At 33.5% G+C, this 23,651-nt stretch overlaps 1 protein-coding gene across 1 annotated transcript; it reads right to left on the bottom strand.

Moving 5' to 3' along the window:
• Positions 1–17,144: 17,144 nt before the first annotated feature.
• On the bottom strand, positions 17,145–22,493 carry LOC131946115 (uncharacterized). Its single transcript, XM_059306759.1, has 7 exons — positions 22,356–22,493; positions 22,121–22,247; positions 21,680–21,817; positions 21,068–21,534; positions 20,766–20,870; positions 20,518–20,572; positions 17,145–17,658 (listed from the first exon to the last, which is right to left on the bottom strand). Exons 1-7 carry the CDS (start codon positions 22,452–22,454, stop codon positions 17,267–17,269), a joined length of 1,383 nt encoding a protein of 460 aa, XP_059162742.1. The 5' UTR covers positions 22,455–22,493; the 3' UTR covers positions 17,145–17,266.
• Positions 22,494–23,651: the final 1,158 nt, after the last annotated feature.

The raw sequence follows: 23,651 nt of genomic DNA on the forward strand, positions 1-23,651 counted from the left end.
GGTGGGGCTTCGCCCCTACCCGAAGAATTGTATGAAAGAAACTATTCACGCAAACCACTTAGATAAGACAAAATTTCCTTTGTATTCAATGTTTACTCTCCGGTTTGAGATTATTTTCTACTCTGCTAAATGTGTCGACGTCATACTTCGTTTTTCGAAATACTATGCATGTTTTTAATTTCCTTGTGTTTTCTATAGAGCGTTCTTGTCAGACAGAGCGTTCTTGTCAGATAGACAAACAGACAGTGAAACTATTAGTATTAATTTTACTCTGGTGTATAGGCCTACATATCTGGGTAAAATATGTCTTTCAAACAGTTTATAAAAAATGTATCTTGATTGTTCAGGCAAATATGTGAAATGTAAAATCATAAAAGCGAGATTACCCTTTGTGCTGTGTTAGTTTCACTAGCAGTCCATAATTTAAATCAACACATGAAGTCACTAAACTAAGTCAGCAACAAGCGGGTATGGCATGTTAAAATTGAAATAGAAAAAAACTATTTACATTTCTTCAAGAAAATTATTCGATTTTAAAAAAAGGTTAACCTTTTTTTTTATATTAATTTTAAAATATATCACAGAAATAATCAGTCAACTGGAGCTTATAGAGACTACTTTAGTTTCTTAACAAGACACACAAGAAAAAGTTAAAGATGACATATCGGAAATAAAACAATGGAGGGACCACTTAAATAGAGAACAAAGTATCATGACTTCAAACATTGAACAGATAAGTGGAGAACAAAAACAGAACTTTAAAAAACATCAGAAAACAGTTAAGTGAACTACATAACAAAGTAAAGGAACTGAACAAAGAAATTGAAAGTTTAAAAGCAAAAGTCCAACAAAACAGTAGAGAAACTATCTCTAGATATGAAAGAATATGAAAACAACTTACACAAAATAAATAAAGAGATGCAAACTTACACATATAAATTCGACAATATAACACTAGAGATAAAATTCATTCTAAACAGATAGTTTCTTTACATGAAAATAATAAAACTATATCAGTATATTACAATCTAAGGTAATCATTAAATCAAAGGTAATTAACTTTGAAGCAAATTTACATATGTTCACCATATAACACATACTACCTTTCTCTCTATCTCTCTTTCTCTCTCTCTCTCTCTCTCTCTCTCTCTCTGTATATATATATATATATATATATATATATATATATATATATATATATATATATATATATATATATATATATATATATATATATATATATACATATATATATATATATATATATATATATATATATATATATATATATATATATATATATATATATATATATATATAGACATATATATGTATATATACATATACTTACGCAGAGATACGTTGAAACTCTCTTCTGGTTTGAAAAAATTGAGTTTTAAAATAGCTCATTTATGCACGCTGAAATTATGATTAGTGTACCTTCTTATCCAGCAAGTCGGTCAAAATATTATGAAACAGGAAAACGTGATGAGTCATGATTTCCGGTGTTCGTTTTATTCTTGTTGTTGTTACTTTCTCGTATACAAAGTATAGAGGAAGTATTGTAATCGTACCAAAAACTCGAGATTTTCGCAGATTTGGTCGTTTTACACTTTCCTGAGTCAGAAAAACATAGTTTTGCAGTTTTGTCAGTATGTCTGTGTATGTGTGTATGTGTGTGTAAACATGATAACTTGAGTGCCTTGACAGCTATGTTGATGACATTTCATATATAACTATTATTTTAAATTTGTACTGTTGTGTCAACTTTTCAGCGATTTCCGATAACCGGACGTGAATTTTTCAAAAACATTTTACTTGAGTACTGTTTTGTGACATCACAAAAAATGGTAAGTAACTGGTAAAAAGCGCCCCGACCTTTCCAAATCAGGGAGGTAGAGGCGCTTTTTTCTGCAACGCGAATAGCTATATATAGATCTAGGCCTAATTTGAGGAGGAAGCGAAAATTGATAGTTCGTCCTCGGCACCGAAATAGATCGCTATGCGTTTGTATATTATCATGTCTATAATATTATTACATTTATTAAATCATTAGGTACGAGCCGGCCCGCGGCATAACATACGCCGCTATTTAGTTGTTGTTTTTTTTTTTCTACTTTTCAGTAATACATAATTTGTGAATTCGACAGTACCAACGCTGCCACTGAAAATATTTCTTTAAAACACTATAAGTAGCTAGTTAAGGACGATAACCCTCCCCCCTCCTTCCACCCTCCCCCCTCCTTTAAAGTTAACTCCACTTAGTTACCCCCCCCCCCCCTACGTTTAAAAGCGTTTCAAACTAAATTATCTGCCCCTAATAGTCGTCACTAAACCCGGATATGTTTGTAAACATTTAGAGTGAACACAACTCACCAGACCATGTAGGGGTGGGGGTGGTAGGGAGCGCGTTTGCAGCTTGTTTTCTAGCGTCTCCCAGAAGAGAATTATATATATAGATTCTTAAAAATGGCAAATACACATTTTTGCGCCCCCTATGGATAGCGCCCTAGGCGACCGCCTAATTTGCCTTATAGGTAGCACCGGCCTTGGCTCTACCGCTAGACTACTCGATCCTATTACATGACGAGAGCAATTTTCTTTGTAATTGCCAGCAGTGATCTACACTAGCACAGTGATATATTCACATAGCTCTAGTTTATATTTCAGTGGGAGGTCGTTTAATTTAGAAAGTCAACAGAAAACTTGAATTGTTTGCCAACATTTTACCTGTCCATACTTGTCCATTTTAAGCAACCCAATTACACCCCCCCCCCCGCCCCCAATGTATGTAAGTAAATTTAATAGTTCTCTATAATACTAATTCATATTATTGTGTTTAAATATCTCTAACGCCATACTAATAATGTAGATACATACATATATATATATATATATATATATATATATATATATATATATATATATATATATATATATATACTAGCTGCATCCCGTGCTCCGCCACGGTAAATCTTTTTTAAATGTACCAACTTGGGAACAGAACAAAACTAAACACAACACAAACGAACGCAAAAAAAACAAACAAAAAAAAAACGAAAAAACAAACACAACACTCATAACATAAACACAATTTTAATGCAATCATAAAGGCATATTGCTCACAGTCTAGCCCGTAGCGCCAAATCGCGCCCTTTCCGGTGATTTGCACCCCCCTCAAACTTTCGATTTGCACCCCTGTTCCCCCCCCCCCCCGCCCTAAACCTTTCGATTTTCACCCCCCCCCCCCTCTCATGAAATTTTTTCCAACCCAATTTGGCGCCCCCTAAGGTCGGCACCCGGGGACATATGCCCTCCCCTCGCTACGCCTCTCGTATAAAACCCCTAGCTTGTCCTCAAACCGAAAGATAGAATAATAATTAGTAAACAGTATAAATAATAGGCAGTATTTAAAATATCCGTGTTTTACCTACAATATTTCACTTTATCCATTCACGCATTTTTTTTCCAGTACTTTAAATTTTAAAAATTTACAATAGAGATTCATAACTAAAACCATTGCGCACCTAATGAACGTGATGACGCGTCTATAATAGTGCTGAATAGTTGATTAAAAATTATAAGTAATAAACAGTAGGGCCTACATTCAGTGAATAAAATAAATAAAAGATTGCCTTTTATCAATCCATGCTAATTATAATTTTCTAACAATAATTTTCTCTTACACATCCACATAATTTGCATTCACATTTTGCTAATTATATTATTGCTACACTAATTCCTTCTATGACGAACGTATATTTGCATTCACATTTTTTATTAGCGTGAGTTTAATGTATTTTTAAATTACCTCCTTTGTCAAAATTAGAAAAGAGTTAAATTCATTTGATTTTTCTAACCTACAGTTATTATGTTATTAAAATGTATCCACTTTTTCTAGGAATATTAACGAAAACTATATTTGACATTGATCCTTTTAATATGTTTTAGCAATGTGCGTGTATTTAATATTCTCTTTACGTTATGCAAAATTGTACAAACAGTGGAAATTATAAAATAGCTCTATGCCACTATATAAACAAACCCTACTCTAATACTTATAATAAGACACTGCGGTGCACTGAAAAGCACAGCATGGTGCGCAGTTTACTTTTATAGTCCCAAAATCTATAGCGATGACGGACGGACGGAAGGAAGGAAGGAAGGACAGACACAGCCCGCTTATATTATAGACCTCCTGCATCCCGTGCTCCGCCACGGTAAATTTTTATTAAATGTACCAACTTGGGAACAGAACAAAACTAAACACAACACAAACGAACGCAAAAAAAAAAAAAAACCAAAAAAAAACGAAAAAACAAACACAACACTCATAACATAAACACAATTTAAATGCAATCATAAAGGCATATTGCTCACATATTGCACCCCCCTCAAACTTTCGATTTGCACCCCTGTCACCCCCCCCCCCCCGCCCTAAAACTTTCGATTTCCACCCCCCCTCGCATTTTTTTCCAACCCAATTTGGCGCCCCCTAAGGTCGGCACCCGGGGACATATGCCCTCCCCTCGCTACGCCTCTCCTATAAAACCCCTAGCTTGTCCTCAAACCGAAAGATAGAATAATAATTAGCCATTTTTTTTCCAGTACTTTAAATTTTAAAAATTTACAATAGAGTTTCATAACTAAAACCATTGCGCACCTAATGAACGTGATGACGCGTCTATAATAGTGCTGTATAGTTGATTAAAAATTATAAGTAATAAACAGTAGGGCCTACATTCAGTGAATAAAATAAATAAAAGATTGCCTTTTATCAATCCATGCTAATTATAATTTTCTAACAATAATTTTCTCTTACACATCCACATAATTTGCATTCACATTTTGCTAATTATATTATTGCAACACTAATTCCTTCTATGACGAACGTATATTTGCATTCACATTTTTTATTAGCGTGAGTTTAATGTATTTTTAAATTACCTCCTTTGTCAAAATTAGAAAAGAGTTAAATTCATTTGATTTTTCTAACATACAGTTATTATGTTATTAAAATGTATCCACTTTTTCTAGGAATATTAACGAAAACTATATTTGACATTGATCCTTTTAATATGTTTTAGCAATGTGCGTGTATTTAATATTCTCTTTACGTTATGCAAAATTGTACAAACAGTGGAAATTATAAAATAGCTTTATGCCGCTATATAAACAAACCCTACTCTAATACTTATAATAAGACACTGCGGTGCACTGAAAAGCACAGCATGGTGCGTAGTTTACTTTTATAGTCCCAAAACCTATAGCGATGACGGACGGACGGAAGGAAGGAGGGAAGGACAGACACAGCCCGCTTATATTATAGACTAGCTGCATCCCGTGCTCCGCCACGGTAAATCTTTTTTAAATGTACCAACAGAACAAAACTACACACAACACAAACGAACGCAAAAAAAAAAAAAAAAAAAAACAACGAAAAAACAAACACAACACTCATAACATAAACACAATTTTAATGCAATCATAAAGGCATATTGCTCACAGTCTAGCCCGTAGCGCCAAATCGCGCCCTTTCCGGTGATTTGCACCCCCCTCAAACTTTCGATTTGCACCCCTTCCCCACCCCCCGCCCCAAAACCTTCGATTTCCACCATCCCCCCCCCCCCTCGCAAATTTTTTCCAACCCATTTTGGCGCCCCCTAAGGTCGGCACCCGGGGACATATGCCCCCCCCCCTCGCTACGCCTTTCCTATAAAACCCGAAAGATAGAATAATAATTAGAAAACAGTATAAATAATAGGCAGTATCTATAATATATAGGCCTACAATATTTCACTTTATCCATTCACGCATTTTTTTCCAGTACTTTAAATTTTAACAATTTACAATAGAGTTTCATAACTAAAACCATTGCGCCCCTAATGAACGTGATGACGCGTCTATAATAGTGCTGAATAGTTGATTAAAAATTATAAGTAATAAACAGTAGGGCCTACATTCAGTGAATAAAATAAATAAAAGATTGCCTTTTATCAATCCATGATAATTATAATTTTCTAATTATAATTTCCTCTTACACATCCGAATAATTTGCATTCACATTTTGCTAATTATATTATTGCAACACTAATTCCTTCTATGACGAACGTATATTTGCATTCACATTTTTTATTAGCGTGAGTTTAATTTATTTTTAAATTACCTCCTTTGTCAAAATTAGAAAAGAGTTAAATTAATTTGATTTTTTTCTACCGTACAGTTATTATGTTATAAAAATGTATCCACTTTTTCTAGGAATATTAACGAAAATGATATTTGACATTGATCCTTTTAATATGTTTTAGCAATGTGCGTGTATTTAATATTCTATTTACGTTATGCAAAATTGTACAAACAGTGGAAATTATAAAATAGCTCTATGTCGTTATATAAACAGACCCTACTCTAATGCTTATAATAAGACAATGCGATGCACTGCAAAGCACTAAATGGTGCGATGTTTACTTTTATAGTTCCAAAATCTATAGCGATGACGGACGGACGGACGGACGGAAGGAAGGAAGGACAGACACAGCCCGCTTATATTATAGATATATATATATGTATGCATATATATATATATATATATATATATATATATATATATATATATATATATATATATATATATATATATATATTTATATTTATATTTATTTATTTATTTATTTTTCCTACGGAAGTTTTGGTGTCAGTATTTAATGTTTTAACCATAAAGCTTTTTAAAAAGTGAATGAAATGATTGTTATGTTAAACTAATGTTTAAGATGTATGCTTTAATTATTTTAGTGCATGTTTTTTAGCGCAATTTCCATTCTGGAGAATTGCGTTTATTAACTCGTCATTTCTGGGAATGGATGGATGAATAAATGAATGTATGGATGTATGAATGTGTGTCCGGGCTTTAAGTCGTATCTCCTCCTCAACGAAGCGATATCGATGACTAGTTCCAAAAGCAATTATGTTAAGCAAGTTACGAGAATAAACATAGGCCATAAAAATTCCGGGTTTCTTTCATGGATTTCCAGGAAAAGCCAAAAAACCTCGAAAAATTGCAGTTTTTTGCCCATATCTCGGCAACCAGACCACTTAGCGACTTGAAACATGTACCAATCGATTCCTGCCATAATTTAGAACCATATTGCCGAAGAAAGTTTTCAAAAATATCCTCTCGTTCGGTCACAAATTTTAAAATTACATAAACACCTACAAACCGATCGTTCTTCTAGCTTGAACGCACCCCAGCATTATACGTCAGAGCTATTTTTAGATAACATAAGGAAATTGCGCATAAATGTCACGAGACTTTTTTAATTAACTTGTTTTTGTTTAAATATTTCAATAAACCAAAGTATGATGGAACTTTATAAGTTGTCAGTTCACAACGAGTTAATAGAATTATGTTTTCCACATCAGTTGTTTACTACAGAGGTACCGTGACTTAATTGTATAGTGAACTAGCGCTTCGTATTGTTCTTACTTAAGTAGGGCCTACTTTTAAAGGACACGTTTTTGATGTACGTTTAATTTTTACTTGGTTTTTCCAAGGTGTTTCCATTTACGTGTAGACGTCACATGCTCCCGAAGTTAGATCTCCTGTGCACTTTATTTATTTTTTTAAAAACATGTGATTATGTATTGAGTAGAAAAGCAATTATTTCATAAAAGTAAGAGGTTATAAAGGGATCAAACATTTCATATAGTCAACACACCCTAATGTTTGTTCTACTCAACAGAGACACGTGTACGTAACAGGTACGCTTGCTGTATCACGCTGGAAGATCACACATCAGTTGAAGGATGTGAAGTATTGTCACACTTTGGTAAAGTACGTGAATATAACGGTCGGCACTTTAATCAAAGAAAATGAAAATTTGTCTCACCGCATGATGGTTTATATCTCGTCTGTGTCACTCTACATGAATGTGAAGGTCAGCAGGTTAAAGCTGCTGTGATGGCTGGAGGAAGGCGAAGGACATAAATCGAAGTGAAATCTGGCAGTACTAGCGCTGCTGGGTCAGTGGTTGTTGACATGAGGAAAGGTCAAGAACTGTATTTTTACGTGATACACGGTTATCAAGAAGCTACGTTGTCCTGGCTTAGCAGTTTTGTTATCGTTAGTTTATAGTGTTTATAGTGTTTATAGTGTTTATAGTGTTTATAGTGTTTATAGTGTTTATAGTGTTTATAGTGTTTATAGTGTTTATAGCGTTTATAGCGTTTATAGCGTTTATAGTGTTTATAGTGTTTATAGTGTTTATAGTGTTTATAGTGTTTATAGCGTTTATAGAGTGAGGTACCAGTAAAAAAAAAAAAACAACGGTTAACATTAACATGTTTTTCTGCTCCCGTTGATTCAACAACCAAGTAGTCTGAATGAATGTGTTGTGTGTCTCTGGATTCTTCCTTTCCATTATAATATTTCTATCCTGACTTATCATCGACTACTTAACCTTCGTAAGAGTGAGCACGAAACTATATACGTTTTAAAATTTAAAAGCAATCTAAAACAACACTTTTTTCATTTCACATTATTTTATTTAAAAATGAAAATTTCATTTATATTTGTTTTAGTTCTTACTTTCTCACTATTAAAAAACAATGGATAGGCTGCTCATTAGTGCATTTATATTTAAGATAAAGTAATCACTCCAAACTAGATAGTAATGTTACATTTTTAAATTATATTAATTAATTTCACTCGGTTTACAAATTCTGTTTTTATTACACTAATCTTCAACAATTAATCAGCACTATCAGCACAGTGAAACATTAAATAATTCAACAGACTTTGCAACTGAGATTGTAATAACTCTATTAACTAGTACCTCATGTAGCTAAACCATTAAAACTTCTAATATTATGTATTAAATCCAAAAGAAATGAAAATAAAATATCATTGTTTTTATTTTTAAACGAGGATTATGTTTATTATTCAAAACACTTGTAATGTTTTTTTTCTATTTCGCTAAATAAATGTCGGTTAAAATACGTCGGCTAAAAAAGGTGTTCAAAACTTACATCAAAAGAATGTTTAGGTACCGCCACCAACATCACTTTACATTTTTTAAAGAATAAATAATTTTTTTAAGGCAATTTCTCTTATAAAAAAATAAAAGCTAAATTTTAAAAAAATATAAACAAAGATGTTTTTATGCTTAAAACTGTGTTGAGTATCAAAATTTTCAAAATGGAATTGATTAAGAATGCCTATTTGGTTATATATTTTTAATTCAAGTGGCTTTCTGGCATTTGTCGAATTCGGGCAAGTGTCCATTCGGAAATTCGGCCTTCGGGCAAACGGCAGTCGGGAAAACATCCGGCTCCCGTCTAAAATTATGCACTTAAACATAACAATACCAGGTTTACACATGAAAAATATTAGGTACCTCAAAATGTGAGCACCTATACTTTACAATTAAAAACCTGGAAATCTAATGAGAAATGCACACGTAATCGGATATTGTGATTACAGCTTGTAGTAAATACCTCGGTAGTTGGTCCTTGTTCAACATACAACAAAACAGCTTAATTAATTATGTTTATTTACGTCTGGTTCATGGACCTAATCTTTAATTTTATAGCGACTGATTAGCGAAGCAAAAAGAAATCATATTCTAGATCTAGATGTCAATTCACAGTTTAGACATGTTGACGTTCGTGTTTCTTATATTAATTGTTGAACAGTGTCCATCTGAATAAGTAACAATGCTAGTATGCTTAATGTTATAATTAACTCTCTTGTGAATAATGTTGATAATTCCATAGTGAAATATATTTAATAAATAGTTAATGTCTGATAATTAATTAATCAACTAAGATATTGCTTTATAAACTTGTTATTAATGAGGAACAATAAATAGAAATTTTATATTTATGTGTTTAAACTAAAACAAATACTATTGAGGCTAATGTAAGAAAAACGTTGTTTCATTTTGCATTTAGTTCCTTTAAATGTCCGTATACTCCATAAATTAATTAACAGTCTTAGTCTTGGCAGATTTAACCATAATCTTTTTATACACGTGGCACAGTGGCATTCTGCGTTGTTACAGTAGAGGGTATGTCTACCCTCAGAATGTAGTATTGCTTGTGAACATGTTATCCGCTCTATCGTACGCCGAACTGCAGTTGTTTGATATTGGAGTTGTCTCTCCTAGAAGAGTGGCTGTCCCCAGCTAACGAGCCTCCCCTGCCCGAGGGTTCGAACTCGAGACTTTTTCGGTTTAGCAAACATGAGCTTTACCGACTCGACCACGCCGACCATCGGCTGCCTTTATTTCTGGATTTTCTACCCATAGCCTTTGTACATCCAAGAACAAACTACACGACAGCAATTGTTTCATTTACTAGTTTTCTAGGCTAGATTTGGCGTTGCCTCTGATTATCGAGGCTAATCTGGCAGAGGGACCAAACAACGGACCTTAGTGTAAGTGTAGGTGTCAGCTCTTACCTGAACACGGAAGTGGAGGTGTGACGACCTTGACCCATTACATATTATGTCGTTTAATTTGTTTGAGTTTAGTACAGAATCAATTTACAAATGTTAACACATTTTAACACATTTCACAAACTACTGTAGATCTGTATGTTATAAATGTTCAAACAGTTTAAAAAGTCGTATTATTTATTTTATTCGATTTTAAGGTTACTCGCGATGTATCTTTTTACCTGCCTTATGTTTCTTTCGTTTCTTTATGCTTGTGTAACTCAGGAGATGATGTATGTATAATTTAGATAAGTCAATCGATAGTATATAGATTCAAGTTGATTAACGGTTATGTTGTGGAGTTCGCAAATCAGTTATAGCAGTATGTCTAACATATATACTATGTATATATATATATATATATATATATATATATATATATATATATATATATATATATATATATATATATATATATATATATATATATATATATACTAGCTGCATACCCGTGCTCCACCACGGTAAATCTTTTTTAAATGTACCAACTTGGGTACAGAACAAAACACAATACATGATCAACAAAATTATGATTGAAATATCAAAACCAGACACAATAGTTTCAACTCTTAAGATCGGGAAGAGTGATAAGTGGGCAGTCGATTTCTGACCAAACGCTCCGTAGAAGGAGTTACCCCATTACAGTGATCTTGAGATCGGTGGGGAAACTTACACCTTGTTACTACAACTTAACGGTAGGAGATCTATATGCCCCGTGCGTGGCACGACCAACCACGGACCGGCCGCCTGCCGAAGTTCGTATGTAAGGTAAAGGGACAATATATCATTAGACAACGATGGTAACTATTTTGACAATGATCAACTTATAGACGACAGTGAATATGTGTCAGACGACGCCACAGAAATTGAACTAGCCCAAGAACCAGCCCAAGAATTAACCACGGTCATAGCCCCAACCACAGAAGTTGAATGGACAACAGTTCCGGGAAGGAAGAACAAGCCTCCACGGGAAACTAAAAAAGATAGTTTACGAAGCAAAGAAAATGAACACATTATAGAAACCGATACTATCCAGAGCCCTACACGGCCAACCCCAACCCAACATGCAAAGCCCGAAAGGACAGAGCCACGACAAAAAGGAAAACATTTACACCCCCTCCACTAATTCCAAAACAGACTAAGACGGACCAGGTATTAAAGCAGTGTAAGTATCCTTACAATAATAACCCTCAACATACAAAGCTCAAAATACGTAAGACAATTAATCGACAAACATAAACCTGACTTCATTCTATTACAAGAAACTAACTTTGAAAATAAATACACAGCAGACAAATTCACTCACAAATTAGGGTTAACTCAAGCACACCACAGCTACAGTCTACTTATCACGGGTAGCGGGTCAACAATTTTTAACACATCAAACAAGTTCAACATAACAGACACGCACGCCGACTCTTAAGGAAACTTTGCAATAGTTACAATCGACGGACAAGAGGGAAAACGATGCATAGTCAATGTACACGGGCCACATAGACCCAAAGACAGTAAATTTTATGAAAACCTGAACAATTATTAACTAACAGATACAACCAACATGACATAATTTTGTCCGGGGACTTCAATTTCTTGGAAGACAGATTAGACATTTTAGGACCAAAAGAAATAATTCGAAACCGCTTAACCGCAGACAAACCACACGCCGACTCAATCAACAAATTTAAAACATATTTCAATTTAGTCGACACATACAGAGCGCAATATCCACACACCATACAAAACACCTACGGAAGTAACACATCTGGGAATAGATTCCGTTTAGACAGAATTTACGCCCCATCGCACATGAAAATCAACAAAGTAAAACACGTATTCTCAACACTACAGTTTAGCGACAATACAGCAATTCTGACAACTTTAAAATATGAACAAACACAAAACAAACCAAAACACAGCACATACTGGAAATTCAATAATAATTTACTACTACTAGACGAGCGCTACATCAACACTATAAAAGACATAATACAACTTTACACGCAGTCATCACCAAGATTTAACAAAATCCAACAGTGGGAAGATTTAAAGCAAGACATTAAGCGGGTATACAGTATGCATGAAGCATCAATAGCGTAAGGGCCCACATAGAAAATAAACTAGAAAAAAAATAAGTATACTTAAAAGAATCAACAACAACAAAAAACAAATAGATTCAATAGAAGCGGAACTTTCTAAAATACAAGAGCACAAATATAGAGGAGCCCAAATTAGAAGTAGAATAGAACAAATAGGCTCAGAAAATCCCACACACCACACCTTAATTTTAGAACAAAGCTTTCAGAGGGCAAAACAAATCACACATCTCAAAGACAAAAATAACCAAGAGACGACTGACCCTGAAAAAATTCAATCAATGCTTAGAGACTATTATACGCAACTATACAAGTTCGAAGAGACAAACACAGACATACAAGACAAATACCTTAAGTTTATTAAACCCCTACTTGACAGCGACAAAATTAATATTGACACCCCTTTTCAGTCAGTCGACATAACCAAAGCCATACTCTAAGTAAATTCAAATAAATCACCTGGACCGGACGGCTTGACAAGCGTATTTTTTAAAGCCTTTTCAGCCTATCTAACTCCCCTCCTTTTAGCTACATTTAGAGATATGTTTCTGCTAGAACAATGCCACGAAAATGTCAACAGATCATACATAACATTAATACGCAAACTCAAAACCGATCCTAAACTAACCCAAAACTATAGACCTATTTCTCCCTTAAACACTGATTACAAAATCCTAACCAAAGCTCTAGTCTCCAAAATTGAACAACACTTGCATAAAATTATGCATGTATATCAACAATGCAACATCACAGGTAGGAACATACAAAATCACAATCACTTAATTTGAGACATCATCCACTACACACACGAGAAAAACACACAAGCATGCATACTCAGTTTAGATCACGAAAAATTCTTCGACCGGGTAGCTCACAAATACCTTTACAAAATCTTAGAAGCAAACAATTTAGGACAATACTTTACGACATGGATAAAAACAATCTATTTTAATGCACATAGTCACTTACTGATAAACCATAATATTTCCCAACCTTTTAGAATAAATAAATCAGTCAGACAAGGTTGCCCCCTATCTACTATCCTTTATATACTTACACTTGAACCCCTGTTAGAATGCATTAGAAACACTAGAGACATCAGAGGAGTCGACATTCCAAACCAATTAAACAAACAAATTCTAGCGTACGCTGATGATACAGCATTTACTCTCCAAACCGAAAAATCTATCATTCTAATAACAGACACTTTCCTCGACTTTGGGCTGGGTAGCGGGTCAAAAATTAACCTAATGAAAACCAAAATTTGGGACTTGGACGTTGGATTAACAAACCAAATTACCCACTTAACATGATAGGTACCAACAAACTAAAACTTTGCGGCATAACCCGCTACAACAACCCACACACCGATAACGATGATGAATGGAAACAAGTCTCAAGCAAAATTCAAAACACCATAGCACTTTATAAATTTAGCTCAAGAACAATTTTTGCTAGGTCATCTATAATTAATAGGTACGTAATCCCAAATATTACCTATACTATATAGCCACGGCTAAAACAATCCCAAAGCCAACAATTAAACATCTGAATAAAATCATTAGAGAGCCATATTTCAGACCACGATTTCAAACATTAGCCACATCACGTTAGTACAAAACAAACATTATGGAGGAATAAACCTGCACGATATACAGACCAAAATCAATACATTCAGACTAACACACATTAGCAGAATAAATAGTCAACCAAACTTTCACCCTTTAGCTGACTACTTTATAGGCATTCAGCTCAACAAACTTACAAAAATCAATACTACAACTACACATTACATAGGAGGAAAACACAGTCCCTTTTACACAGAATGCTTACAAATATTAATAAACCGTGAGTGATCTCCCCTAAACTTTCTCGAATATTCTAATATAACACTACGTGGGATGGCAACTGGAAATATAGATCTAGACATGATTTTTATTTACTTAAACTTTTAAAAATAGAATAAAATCCAGTAGAAAAAAGAATTGCGCACCAAGCAAAGGCAAAAACAAAATATGCATAATAATGCGCAATATTATTAGTACTTTATAAATTTACATGCGTTTTTTGAGAAATCGGAAATAGCGTAAATAAGTACTTCCGGTCAACGGAAATTACTCAAAATATGTCAGAAGGTAGAAAATTAAATTTCTTACTTACATGTGAAATTTCATTTATCTATCTGAATTAGTACTCAAGTTATAGGCTTTTGAAAAATTCAAAGTAGAAAAAGTACCACTTCCGGTTATCGGAAATCGCTCAAAAGTTTAAACGGATCTACGATTTTGATAAAATAATTATATATGAAATTTCATCAACTTAGCTGTAACGGTACTCAAGTTATCGTGTTTACACACACAGACACACACACACACTCACACAGACAGAGAGACACACAGACATACGGACAAGATTGCAAAATTATGTTTTTTCCGTATCAGTGAGGTGTAAAACGTCGAGATTTTTAAAAATCTCGATTTTTTTTTGCACGATTACAAGACTTTCTCTATACTTCGTATAAACGAGAAAGAAAAACAAAAGAACGAAAAACTTGTTCACGAAAATCACAATACATCTACAAAAAGTTAGTGCAAAAACTCTCAAACCCATCATACAATAGAATTCAATGGTGTAGGAAATTCGCTCTAACAGACACAAAAGACACCTCCAGGAACCTACACCTCAAAACCATCACACCCAAAGCTAGGGAAATAACAGACTCATTTGCAATTCAACACCCCTAGCAAACCAACAGAAACCCTATTGCCCACTATGCAAATAAAACACACCAGAAACCGAAACGCACATCTCTTTTTTTATTTAGAATGCCCCACCATACAAAACATGAAAAAGACGCTTGAAACCAAAATAACAAAAAAAAAAAACAAGTCTTTCAACATCGATATAGTTACAACAAAATGCCTAAACGACTCGACAATGACAACACTAAAACACATATACCATAATTAGCAACACCCCAACGTAAAGAACATATTACACTGCATTGGCCACCTGGCCCGCCTAATCTAACCGACACATCCCCTTTCATCACACCCTCCCCGCCCCCGCCCCTAAACCTCATGATCCCAATATCATATTGCCCCCATAACTGCATCCCCTTCGTCCCCTTAACCCCACCCCTGTGTTGAAATACTATGTTAAATACTGAAAATGACGTATTATCCAAATACATTTCTAACAACATTAATTTAACTCCCACCCTTCAACCCCCATGTCCCCATCTTGTTTCGCATCAATTATCATTTGTCATAAAGTTTCCTATTGTTGCTTTTTGTGTATTGTTTTTTTTATACAGCTTACAAACAAACATTGTAAAGCCATCATTTCTCTCTATTTTACTATTATCATATATGTAAGGTACTTTGGTCCACAACGTACAAAATGACCCCAATGACCCCTACTCTTTTTGTATTCATTTTGTTATCCCCAAATTAATACTTACAGTTGTTTTGTTAACTTTACTAACTCTTTTATGAGAACACTGTTAACCAATTTTTTACCTTTAAAACTCCACTGTATCCTCACACCGCGTGATTTGTAAAAATCTCGATTTTTTTTTTTGCACGATTACAATACTTTCTCTATACTACGTATATACGAGAAAGTAAAAACAAGTAATTTAAAAAAGTCTAGAGACAATTTTAGCGCAATTTCCTTACGTTATCTAAAAATAGCTCTGCCGTAGCGTAAATCAACAGCAGGGTTAGTAAAACCATTGGTTAGTTATTAAAACGTTTTTTATTAATTTTTTTTTCAGTATTTTACATGTTTTATTTACAATAGAGTAACATGACTAAAAACCATTGCGCGCCTAGCTACCGAGCGTGATGTCGCAGATATTGAACGTGATGGCGCAGCTATAAAACGTGATGACGCGTGTGGTGTGGTTGCATAAAATGCCTACTAATTCGGTCCAAATTTTAATTAATTCAAAAAATTGTTTGTGACCAAACGAAAGGATATTTTTGAAAACTTTATTCGGCAATATTGTACAAAATTATAGCAGAAATCGATTGGTGCATGTTTCAAGTCGCTAAGTGGTCTGGTTACCGAGATATGGGCCAAAAACTGCATTTTTTCGAGGTTTTTTGGCTTTTCCGGGAAATTCATGAAAGAAACCTGGAATTTTTATGGCCTATGTTCATCCTCGTAACTTGCTTAACATAATTGTTTTTGTAACTAGTCATCGATATTGCTTCGTTGAGGAGGAGATACGACTTAAAGCTGCGGACACACATCCATACATTCATCCATCCATTCCCAGAAATGACGAGTTAATAAACGCAATTCTCCAGAATGGAAATTGCGCTAAAAAATAAAGAACTCAAGTGTTCTAATGTTAATTACATATTTAACACGAATAATGTGTTTTATAGTTTACAAATCAAAACATATTCAAATAAAATGATATTGTCCATACAAATAGAGCAACGGTACATACAAATCAGAGTTATGCTATATTCTATAACGTTATTAATATACTATCGTTGTTGTCAAGTAGAACACATACATAGTGATAACAGTAAATCAATTGGTACTATTTATGATGATTAACCAAAACAAATCAGAAGAGTTTTTATAGACATGTAGTCTACACATATAGTAAGTTGTTTGCGTGTGTTTGGAGAATTTACCATCTACCATGTTTTGTATTGTGCTTCTATAAACTAACGATAGTAAAACTGCTGTAGCCGGATAAGGTTGCGCCTTGTTCTGCGTTAAAAACTTGAAAGTAAAGTTCTTGACCTTTCTTCATGTCAACAACCACTGACCCAGCAGTGCTAGTGTTGGCACGTTTCACTTCTATAAACCTACACACCCTGAATCCAGCCTTCACAACAACTCCAATCAGTTTGTTTTCGTTTTCATGTAGACTGACACAGACAAGATATAAACCATCATGTGGTGATACAAATTTCCCTGTTGTTGGATTAAAGTGTTTACCGTTATATTCATGTACTTCCTCAAAGTTTGAAATAATTGTTTTAATACGTACAGGTGTGGGATCAGCAAGTTCAATATAACAAGCATACTTGTTAAATACACGTGACTCTGGAAAATAAAATACGTGTATTATTGACATGTTCACACATACATGCTAAGCTCTGACTATTTGAACTTTATAATGTAACTTTGTCTTGTCATTAGTTTATGTTGTAACAGTATTTGTATTAGACAATTATACTACGAAAGGGGAGGGGTCTGTTAAATGTTTGGTATAAAAACAAAAAGGAATACAATAATATAGACATTTGATTTGTTGAGGAAGTTATAAAAATTCACATTAATATTTTACATCAAGTCAAATGTAAAAAACCTAATTTGGTTAAATAACACTAATGTTAAAAATAGCATTAGAGGGAAATAACTGTTTTGTTTTATGTTATCAGGCTTCATGAGTATATTGGGAAAACTATTTTTAAAGACTAATATACAGTGCATTTATATATATATATATATATATATATATATATATATATATATATATATATATATATATATATATATATATATATATATATATATATATATAGTTTTACTTTCTCGTATACAGAGTATAGAGGAAGTATTTTAATAGTGCACAAAAATCACTTGCAATTTTGAGTTTTCACCGTTTTACACCTCAGTAGGCCTACTTCATCATATACGGAGTATAGTAAACTTATTTTAATCGTGCAAAAATTAAAAATCCAGATTTATCAACATTTCGGCGTTATGTGTGTATTCGAATCGGAAAAGATGGGTTTGCAATTATGTCCGTGTTAGTGTGTGTGTGTGTGTGTGTTTGTGTGTGTGTCTGTAAACGCGATAACTTGAGTACCGTTACAGCTAGGTTGATGAAATTTCATATATAAGTATTTTATCCAATTTTGTAGTTCTGTATCAACTTTTCAGCGATTTCGGATAATCGGAGCTGGAACTTATTCTTCTTTAATTTTCCAAAAGCCTATAATTAAAGTAGGCCTACTGATTCAGATAGATAAACAAAATTTCACGTATAAGTAAAAGAACTAATTTTCTGCTACCTATCAAATTTTGAGTAAGTTCCGTCGATCGGAATTAGTAGTTTATGCTATTTTCGAATTATCAAAAATGTGAAAATTAAATTATAAAATACTAATAATAGTCCGAACTACTATGCAAATATTGTTTGCAATACATTTGGTGAGCAATTATTTTTTCTATTCTTTTTTTAAAAAGTTAAGTAATTGAAAATTGATTAAAAATTATGTCTATATCCCGTGCTGCAATTCCTCTTAGTGTTATATAAGAATACTAGGCATGCTGCCCAGCTTCGCTTAGGCTTTCGAAAACATTGAGAATTTGAATGCTTAATTAATTCGCCCGAAGGTCGGTCTACGACCTCAAGAGTTATGAAGAGGTTCCTCCGTGGACATTTTTTTTTCGATTTATAGCTCATATAAGGTACCGGTCAGTCGAGGTCAGTTTTGACCCCCACATCGTAGACTTTTCGGCCAACCGGCCCCCGTGTTCTGTCGCACCAAGGCAAGATCATGCCAAATTTGAAGCGCCTGCGGCGCCGGGAAGTTCCCTATCGGACACCCGACAATCTAGATCTAGATCTAGATTCCTAAAAGAATTTTTTTTTTAAAGTTTAGCCCGAGCATAATAAAAAAGAATAAAAAAGAATACATTAACCAAGTTGACTTGCTGTGTCTCGATCCCGCACCACCTGCGTGGTTTAATGTACACTAACATCTCCGCTATTAAGGCACCTTATAAAATACGGAGAATGAAACACGTATTTTAAAATCTTAAATTACGCGAATATGCATATTCTTTCAAATTAATTTTTTATCCCAAATTAGCCAGTTCCAAACAAAGATTTTGTATAAAATAAATAAGTCTTGAAATAGTTTAGTCCTAATATAGAAATTTATTTTTGGAATTGATTTTAGAGAAGTTAGAGTCTAAATCTAGATCTTAGCGTCTACGTCTAGATCTAGTTATTGCGTAGATTTAGATTTAGATTTAGTCTAGATCTAGAATCTCTAGATCTAGAATCCAAATACATAAAATAAATTTTATGAGTTTAGGCCGGAAAAATTGTATTGTATACATTTCATAGTGTACGTAGATCTAAATCAAATTTGAATGAAATAGTTCATTTCTTTTCATTCTAAACACGGCAGATGACGTCATTAGTTAATGTATAAGCAATAGTGACGTCACAGTTTTATGCGTTCTTTTTCACATATATTAATGCTTTTCCGGTTGCATAAATAATACTGTTTCTCTACATTCGAATACGCCTTTAATTTTTATTTTTCTTCTTTAACTAAAATTGTGGTTATACATTTAAAACATCTAACATATTATTTTCAACAAAAGTCCGTAAAAAGCTCTTCATATATCGCTGCCGATTCTGACGTGATGTCCGGCGAAAATATTTTGCGGACAGACAGAGAGAGAGAGAGAGAGATGTGCGAACGTGGGGATTTATATATTAGGATTCGAGGAGTTTTAGGGGAGATCACTACCGATTTCTTTCAGTATGTTGAAACTAAGAAATAATAATATAACTGTGCATAGTGAATATTTTTTGTAAACGAGAAGAATATCAGGTATGTCATGCTTTCAAACTGAGGTTGCTGTGCTGACTGATGTTGGAAATCAAGGGACTCGCATTTATGTGACACTCCACCAATGCAAACACTGCTAACTTAACATATCAAGTATGTTTCTGCCACTATTTTAAATATTATTATCTGTATGTATAATTACTTATCGGTTTATAAGGTATCTGATTTAGATTTCATTTTGAAGTAGAGTTCAACACCTCACGATTAAAGACTACAAGGTGGTAAGATTTTTACATTATTTACAATTATTTCAATAATCACATGAAACCGTAGTTATTAAAATAGTTGTAATTTAAAAACAACTCACCGAATTTTTCGAAATCTCCCGTTAAGTTCAAAACATCTTTTTCTAAAGATCCAAGCTGAAATACATTTTTTGTACAGTAACACGCTCGGGTCGAAAATAGATTAACCTTCTGTTATATTTAATATAATTTCAGTGTATATATAGATTAGGTTTTCATAAGATACCTTAAATGAGAATAAAAAGCATAATGATTAAGTGATAGATTTTTTTTACGTTAGTTAAAATATATATACAACCATACATTTTACCTTTTTAATATTTTTCGCTCTTATCTCCAAATTTTGGTTGAAGATTTTAATCAGTTTGTCAATGTGCATTAATCTGTTTAGCAGGAGTTTGTACATCACACTGTGCTAAATGACCAAACATTGAAATAGCCCATTTTCAAAGTTTATAAAAGAAGCAGAATGTGCAATAAAATGGTTTTAAAATCAGCATTAGAGTTAAACCGTATTTTACCTAACGTCGTCATGAAATTTGAATCATGTTAACAAGTATGTGATTAAGTGTATAATTTTGTACTAGAATAATTGACAATTTTAAAGTTTACCTTTGATTGCACCTTCTCAAGTTTGATTGAGCTTGCATCACTTTCCTCTTGTAAAGATACAATCAAATCAGAATGTCTTTTCATTTCTTTTGTTATACCGTCGGTGTTATCTGTGTAAAATTGCATCTTCTTGTTTATTTTTTGTAAGTTGTTTTCATATTGTTTCATATCTAGAGACAGTTTCTCTAATGTTTTGTTTGACTTGGATTCTTTTTCTTTTAAACTTTCAATTTCTTTGTTCAGCTCCTTTATTTTGTTATCTTGTTCACTCATTTGTTTTCTGAGGTTTTTAAAATTCTGTTTTTGTTTTTTAATCAGTTGTTCAATGTTTACCCCCATGTCACTCTGTTCTGTTACAAAGTTGTCTCTCCATTGTTTTATTTCTGATATGTCATCTGTAGACTTGATATTGGCGTCTTGTAGAGAAGATATGGCTGTCTCTATCTGCTCAAGTCGACTCACTATTTCTGTTGCATAAAAATATAAAGTTAATTGAAATATGAATTATTTTGTATTAATTCTTATATGCGTCTTCGTTGAAGAAATATTTTTAAAGATACACTAATATATTCTTCGTGTTTTTTTTCTACGTCGTTAATAAATAGATTCTACCGTCTGTTTGTTGAGCTTGTTTTTTCACTTGATATTTTGATTCAGTTCGGTCACGTTTTTCTGTTGCTGCAGTTTTTGGTGCAGACTGAGAAAAAGATGGCTTTGCTACCTCGACATCTACGGGCTCTATATTTTCACCTGTTATATATGTATATTAAATAAGGAAACTTTAGTATTTCACTTTTAAGTAATGGTTTAATTCTGGTTTTTTAATTACATGTTTGTGTATTTCATACATATTTACTTTTGTAAGCGGATGATTACAGCAGACATTTGATTTCATATAATAAATTATAACGCGTGCAAATCACTTAGAATGTCGTACATTCTGATAGCTAGTTAAACATTAAATTATGAGTTATACTTGGTCCCACATTAGGTGATCAAGTATTTACACGTTGTGACCATTTTTAAAAATTCTATTGTTGTCTAATCATTCACTTATAATGTGTGACGCTGCATCTAACATGGCAGTGGTCGCTGATTCAAGTTCCTGGTATAACTCGATGTAGGTGATAGACGGGTTGTCATTTTTATCTTCTATCCAAATCTTGCTTTTTTCTACTGCCTGATTAAATAGAGCAAATACATATTTTTAGAAATGAAATACTTGTTATTTCCTTGTAATATACCTTGTTGTAAACACTGAATATTTAAAAAAAAAATCATCGCTTACTCTTTGCAAAACTCCAATGACAGGTTCTATCAGTTGCATATGTTCTTCCAAACATTTCACTAATTCTGTAACATGTTTGACCTGAATTCTGGAGCGCATCTTACTTTTTAATTACTTTGTTGTTTCAGATATCTAGTACACTGTTGAGATATGTTACATTTATTTTACACATTAATCACAGTACGAGATTTAGCCAAGGTATTATAGTGAGAGAACGTGAAATATATAAAACATTGAGAAATATTTAGAACACATACGCCTAGTACCTTGCACATTATATTTAATTTAGTTGTATTTAATTTTAAAGCCAAAGAAAAAAGATGTTGGAAAACAAAAGGAAATACGGGTATAACACTGGCATTTTTAAGGACTCTCTAAATTAACTGATTTTAAGCTCCATATTTCCAAGAAGTTTCAGGTCTTACAAGAGCTAATAGAGAAAGAGACGATTGAGGAAAAATGGGAAAAAATAAAAACATATTTACATTAACATGTGAAGAAGTGCTAGGCCATATCAAACGGCAAAATAAGGAATGGATTTAGATACTCTGAATATAATTGAAGAGCGAAAAGGGAATAAGTCAACATTAAACAACAGTCGTACACAGGGCTGCTAGATTAAAAGCACTAGAAGAATACAATGAAACAAACAAAAGTGTCAAGAAATGCCTAAGGATAGACAAACGGAGTTATTTGGAACTTCTGGCAAGTGAAGCGGAAGAAGCACTGTACCATGGTAATATTAGGGACATGTACAATACAAGATATCTGGGCCAGAGAGGCTAGTGGAGATCAAAGATGGAAAGATAATACCTGATACGGAAGGACAGAGGAAGAGATGGGTAGAAAATTTTGAAAAACTATTGAATAGACCAATACCAGAGTGCACCTTAGGTATAGTACCAGCTATAAGTGATCCCACTATAGACTGTAACCCACCTTCGAAAGAAGAAATACCTACAGCTATAAAGCAATTGAAAAATTGGGTGACTCCAGGAATAGATGGTATACCGGCAGAAGCACTGACAGCAGATATAGAAACTAGCACCACGCAACACACTCTTCAAGAAAATCTGGGATTATAAACAATAATCAGAGGAATGAAATAAGGGACTACTCATAAAACTTCCAAAGAAAGGCGATCTTAGTGCATGCTCTAACCATAGAGGGATAACACGTTTGTCCATCCCATGCAGTCTTCAACATAATATTGTTAAACAGAATGAAGGAAGCGATAGACCCCCAGCTTTGAGATCAACAGGCGGGCTTTAGGAAAGAAAGGTCATGCGTAGACCA

Source organism: Physella acuta, unplaced genomic scaffold, assembly GCF_028476545.2.
Source record: "Physella acuta isolate Inbredline_101_S28 unplaced genomic scaffold, ASM2847654v3 ptg000544l, whole genome shotgun sequence".
NCBI lineage: Eukaryota > Metazoa > Mollusca > Gastropoda > Physidae > Physella > Physella acuta.

Coding starts and splice junctions, on each gene's coding strand:
- LOC131946115 (XM_059306759.1), bottom strand. CDS start 22,454: ATGCGCTCCAGAATTCAGGTCAAACATGTTACAGAATTAGTGAAATGT. Junction 21,818..22,120: donor TGCAGCGTCACACATTATAA/GTGAATGATTAG, acceptor CATATATAACAG/GTGAAAATATAGAGCCCGTA. Junction 17,659..20,517: donor GGGAGATTTCGAAAAATTCG/GTGAGTTGTTTT, acceptor TTTATTTTCCAG/AGTCACGTGTATTTAACAAG.